The sequence below is a fragment of the Charadrius vociferus genome, unplaced genomic scaffold, assembly GCF_000708025.1.
Source record: "Charadrius vociferus isolate BGI_N301 unplaced genomic scaffold, ASM70802v2 scaffold459, whole genome shotgun sequence".
Classification (NCBI taxonomy): Eukaryota; Metazoa; Chordata; class Aves; order Charadriiformes; family Charadriidae; genus Charadrius; species Charadrius vociferus.
The window spans coordinates 2082857-2088930 of NW_009650249.1; the positions used below are offsets into that span (position 1 = coordinate 2082857).

The window sequence follows — 6074 nt, forward strand, 5'->3', positions numbered from 1 at the left end:
AACTCGACGACTTTAAGGTCCTTTCCAACCTAAACCATTCTATGATTCTATGATCCGCTGCCAAATCCTGCTGCCATAAATCCCAGGCGGGGTCCTGGGCTGGCAGGGGGGGTGTGGTGGTGGTGGCTCCAGCCTGTCCCTGGTGGGGATGGCACGATGGGGGATGGCACTGGGCCATGATGGGATCTCGGGGCGATCCTGTGGACGTGGTGTCCATCTCACTGTGCAGAAGGAGAGCTTGGTCCCTGCATGTACCTTTTCTGCTGCCGTGTTACCAAGCAGGGCAGGGTTGGTTTTATCCCAAAAGTAGAGGGTGGAATGCAGTAAGAGGTCCCCTCCAACATCCTCATCTTTAAATTGGAGAGAGATGTGGATTTGCTGGATAGACCATTAGATGGTTATGGAGTTGGCTGGATGGATGTGTCCAAGGAGTTGCAGTCAATGGCTCAATGTCCAAGTAGAGATGGGTAACGAGTGGTGTCCCTCAAGGGTCCATACTGGGACCAGTACTATTTAATATCTCCATCAGTGGCATAGACAGTGGGTGGAGTGCACCATCAAAAGATGTCCGTGCCCAGGGCAGGGGGTGTGGATTAAATGATCTTTGAAGGTCCCTTCCAACTCAAACCATTCTGTGATTCTATATTGGAAGTGTTCAAGGCCAGGTTGGACGGGGCTTTGAGCAACCCGGTCTAGTGGAAGGTGTCCCTGCCCATGGCAGGGGGGTGGACTAGATGGTCTTTGAAGGTCTCTCCAACCGAACCCATCCTGTGATTCTTTGATTCCAAGAGGGCAAAAATGGCAGCTGCTGGGCAAGATTTCTGGTGTAATACTGCAGCGGGTGGGAGGGTGCTGGGTCAGAGATGCTCTTCCTGGGGCCCAGCACTGCCCAGCTGGGACACAGGAGGTATTTCCAACCTCAAAACATCAAATCTGGTGAGGATGGGACATGAGGGAAGGTGGTCCCTGGTGTCTGTGCAATCCTCCCAGCACAGCCAGAGCGGGATTCCTCTCTCCCATCTTTGTCACAGGGATTAAAAAGGACTGGGAAAACCCCACCGAGTAATGGGATGGGTCTGAGAAAGGTGAAGTTGCCATAACCAAGGGGTCATCTGGGGGCAGGTGAGCTCTTTCCCACTTGAATTTGGTGCCAGCACCATTGAAAAACCCCATTTTCCTCCAGCTCTGCCTCCCTGGTTCTGCCTGCCCAGAACCCCCGGGCTGAGCCCCGGCAGGCCCCTGTCCCCACGGGGCTGCGCATGCGTCCCCTCTTGCCGCGGTCCTCCCCGGGGACTGCCACGCACCGATGCCACCCGGTCCCCGTGTCTCCCCCGCTTCGATTTCTCGATTAAAATAAAATCATTGCAGGCAACGCGTTTCAATTAACAGGGCTCTGGCGCGCGCCTGCCCCCGACAAATTGATATGATTTGCTGCAAAGGGGAACTTTTGGGGCCGATCGATAAACTAGAGAGTGTTTAATTAAGAGGGAGCCCTAAAACTCATTGCATTGATCAGCCGCAGGTTTATCTTAATTAGCAGCAGGATGTGTGCTCCCAGGAGCATCGCTGCTTCCATGGTGGAGCAGCAGTAAGAGCTGAAAGGGGAGAGCAAGGGTGTTAATGAGGGTGGGTCATTAATGGGGCTGCGATTAGCATGGGAAATAGCTCTTAGGGGAGGAGGACAGCCTGGGGAGGATGCTCGGAGCTCCACAAGTCACCTGGGTTTGGGGAGGGAGGGCTGGATGCTGCTGGTTCCCCAAGCTGCTCGGAGGTTTCTTATGGAGCGCGCCGGGAGCTTGCGGAGCGCTCGCAGTGCTTGCGAGCGGTGCTGAGCCCCACGGCCGCACTGGAGTGCTGCTCTTGCTCCGTTCAGAGTCACCGTGTATGACTGGCTGGCAGTGGCTGCGTGAAAGGCCTGGGTGTCTCCTTCGCTGCCGGGGGAGGGCTCACTCCCAAAGGATCTGGCGAGGATGCTCCGGGTGCTGGACCAGCCTGGGGTCGGCAGCGAGCGGCGAGAAGCGCTGGGAGCGAGGCAGGAGCATCGGGCTGGGCTGAAGGCGGGGCCGGCTCAGCCCCGGGTGAGGATTGCCAGACCTGTGCCCCCCGCTGCTCCCGGAGCGTGGCTGTACCTCAGTTTCCCCACTCATGCAGCCGGGCGGAAGGCGGCTGCCCTGCCCTTGAGATGCCCTTGGTGCTTCTCAGGCGGCGAGTGCCGGGGGAGCTGCAGCCTCGCCGCGTTTGTGCTGTGTCTCTGTATTTTGCTGAACCTTAAACAGGATCTGACGAGGCTGAAAAACACACGATTTGCTCTTTGCGTGGAGGGAATAAGCCAGAATAACGGTGCGCACAAAGCAGCGTTTAACCTGCCGGGGTGGCTCCGGCAGAGCTTTTCAGCGCGATTTGCAGCCCTCGCTCATCCTCGGGGAGACCGTGGTGTTTGCCCCTAATTTTGTCTCTCCTTGGGATGAAGAAGGATTTGGTTCGATGAAGCTTTTCCCCAGCTCCTCTCCCAGCTTGACGGGCTGGATTTAAATCACAGTGTGGGGGTGTAAGCCTATCGCTCCAGCTCCGTGGGATGCTCTCGGAGGCTCTTCCCAGCCCCATCCCTTGGCTCGGAGACTCACCGGTACCCAAAACTCGCAGCCTTCCCATCTAGCTCCCGCTAAGCAGCTCTGTCAACAGCCACCAGATCGATGGATGGCTATAAAACCCTGAGCGCCACGCTCCTTGTATCATTTATTATTTACATTCCTCAATTTAAAAGATTTACGGCCCGGTTGTAAGTATTTCCAAAGGCTGTTTCCTCGGAGAGTTTAAATAGCGTGGAAGTGAATTAAGCCTCAATGCAAACAGCTTTGGGCCCGGCCCTGCGGATCCGGGGGCTGCCCGGGCTCGGCCGCTCCAGCACTTTGCATCGCCTTTAATTGAACCCGGGGTCCTGCCGGCACGGATCCAGCAGCTCCTATCCCGGGGGTAGGGTAGGGGATGGGATAACCACCATCCTCAGCTCTGCCTTTGGCTTTCCACCCGCTGGCGGGACGGAGCTGGGCTGAAAGAGATGTTAATTGGAGCCCTCGCTGAGCTAATTCAGTGAGGGGGTGATGCTTTATGGATGGGGAAACTGAGGCACGGCTGGCGGTTGCACGCACAGATGCGTTAGCTGTGCCTCATCTTCGGGAAAGGCTTTTGCCACCTCATTTCTTCCCCCCCTCCCCCCCCCTCCCCCTGCCATTAGGACACATTAAGTCGGGCTGGATGGGCAGGGATGCTGCGAGGCCCCGGGGCAGCCCCGTGGCCGTAACCCCCATGGGAGCATCGGGGAGGGGCGTACAGCCTGTTTTCTCCTGGGATTTTCGGGATAAACTCCCACTTCGCTGCCAGGATGAGAGTCATTGCAGCGGGAGGGGAAACTGAGGCATGGTGCCGTGGGGAGGACTCAGGGCCCCAGAGTTCGCAGGGGTGAAGCTGGGGCATCTCAAAGAGCAACGAGACAGGGTCGGGCTGTCAGAAAGGGAAACGTAAAGAGTTTTTTTGGTTTGCAATGCTGCTGGAGATGCATCTCCCTGCAGCCCTGTCCCCGCACCCTTGGGGAGTGCAGTGTCTGATGCACCCCAAAGTTCCCTAAAAGTCCCCTAAAGAACCATAGCCTCATCAAATCTCCACATTTTAACTTAAACCCATCAGTGAATGCCCCACGCTCCTCCCTCCCCTTTTCTACCACCTTTCTTAAAGCTAATCCAGTAATTAAGAGTAATAGACCCCGAGCCAGCAGCAAATAGAGCCATAAATAAGCGCTGGGATAACAGGCAGATCACACCAACTACCATCCCTAATTTTGCGTGCCCTGCGATTTATTAAGATGCATCACGTCCTTATTTATGGATTACAAATGATAACAGCGGTTGAACCCCAATGGCATTAAATAGGGGAAGGCAGGCGATGAGCTGGACAAGCAGAAAAATCACTTGTAAAATACGGGGGGACCCCATGCGCGACCTGAGCAGGAGGTTTTCCCTGGATAAGCCGAGCTCAGGGATAAACCAAGCCTGGAGCGTGATTTTCAGCAGTGTCTGAGACCTGAGCGATGGGGAAACTGAGGCAGGGGGACGAGCTGACATCTCCCTGCTCCCCCTTCTCAGCTCCAAATGTTCATAATAACCCTTCGCTCGCCGCCGTGCATTCCCCCACCGCCGCCCAATGCATCACGCAGACGTTTCAGCCTATTGCAACTAATTATCCATGGGATTTACCATTAATTACCGGCTGCTCTTTGCCTTTAGCGTCCTGGGAGCTGCTGCGGTGACCGATGCTCTGCTTTAATACCTCCGACCCCTCCTTTGCTCTGTTGCAGGTAGCGGCGCTGGAGAGGCAGATCTTTGATTTCCTGGGCTACCAGTGGGCACCCATCCTGGCGAATTTTTTACACATCATGGCCGTTATTTTGGGTATTTTTGGGACCATCCAGTACAGATCCAAATACCTCATGATGGTAGGTACGGCCGTGGATGCTGCTCCCCACCCCCGGGGTGCAGCATCGTCACCCCCGGGGATGGCTCAGCCCCAGATCCCCTCCCGTACCCAAACCCCAATCCCTGCGGACCCGGCAGGATCCAGCGAGCGGGGCGGAGGAGGGATGGAGCGGGGAAGGTCGGTTGGGATGCCCTGACCGGCTCTCTTCTCGGCAGTACGCGGTGTGGCTGGTGCTGTGGGTCGGCTGGAACGCCTTCATCATCTGCTTCTACCTGGAGGTCGGACGCTTGTCGCAGGTAACCACCCCCCCCCGGCACCCCTGACTGCCTCCTCTTCCTCCCTCCATCCTCTTCCCCATCCCTCCCGCTCTCCTGCTGCTTGCGTCCTCCTCCTCCTTCCCCTTCCCCACAGCTCTGCCCCCCAAAAAGGGACCCAGAGCCTGTGGGTGCCCCCACCCCCGTGGCAAAGCTCCCGCCTGGGTGCTGGGGGTGCCTCCCGGGGGGGTCCCGGCTGCAGCACGGAGCACCCCAGCACAGACAGAGGGACAGTGGCGGTGACAGAGGGAGGCTTCGAAGAAGGAGAGCAAAATTATTGAGGCCGATGAGTCGGGAATTGCACAGCGCTCGATAATCGCTGGCGGGGCCTCGGCGCTGCCGGGGTTTATGGGGTGCAGAAATTGGAGAGCATCGTTTCCTAACACGGCAGCGAGGGGACAAAGTGGAGAAGGGACACGGGGACGAGCAATGAGGGGAAGGTGTGGGGCAGGGTCTCCTGCAGCTCAGCTCACGGTGCAGGCAGGGATGGGCAAGGCAGAGGGGTTTTTCCCCCTCCCCTCCCTGCAACTCCCAGTTTTCCAGGGTGTCGCAGGGCTCTGCAGTCACTGGTTGGCCCTGGAGCATCCAGCAGTGGTGTGACAGCGGCTGGACATCATTAATGGCTTTGAAAAGTCATCCTGGTGGTGATGGAGGTGAGGATGGGAGCGGGGCTGTGCCTCTCTGCATCTCTCCGCCCCACCTCAGGCTATTAAACTGAAGCTCCTACACAAAAAAAAAGAGCCAAACTTAATGTAGTGATGGTGCATTGCTACATGGTTTGAGCATCCTCAGCCCGTGGTTGGGGTACCCGTGCCGAGGATGTGCCCTGTGCTGGAGGATGCTGTTCCCTGCGCTGGAGCATCACACAGGGCTCCAGTGCACCAGGCTCTGGCTCGCTCTGCGGCTGCCCGCAGCGGGGAGAAGGGCTTCCTGGGGGGTTCACAAGGACAAACCCACCTTCCTGTGTTGCTACAGGTCGTTTGAGGCTCTTCTAAAAAGCTGAAATGCCGCATACATGCAGCAGGCGCGGAGGATGCGCCAGGGGAGGATTCACTCCCACCAAGCGTTTTCGGTGGAAATCCCCAATCTCACAGCGACGCTGCGACGCCAGAACACCCTCTTTGTGCTTCCCGGCACCTAAACCCACATCCTTCAGTTTTAGAAACTGAAACCCACTTTCTTTCTATTTTTTCCACCCCCCACCCACAAAAATTGTTTCATCCCAGATGGGTGACTTCCTACAAGAGCTGCTCGGGGAGGGGGGGGGTTCCCAGCCCCCTGCACACCCCA

The 6074-nt window shown here is 57.1% G+C and overlaps 1 protein-coding gene across 1 annotated transcript in view; it reads left to right on the top strand.

Moving 5' to 3' along the window:
• Positions 1–6074, top strand: part of NKAIN1 (Na+/K+ transporting ATPase interacting 1) — a 37050-nt gene that overhangs the window by 25643 nt on the left and 5333 nt on the right. Inside the window, exons 2-3 of the mRNA XM_009893005.1 lie at positions 4352–4489; positions 4686–4766. Of these exons, the coding sequence (XP_009891307.1) occupies positions 4352–4489; positions 4686–4766 (219 nt within the window). The remainder of the gene's footprint in view (positions 1–4351; positions 4490–4685; positions 4767–6074) is intronic.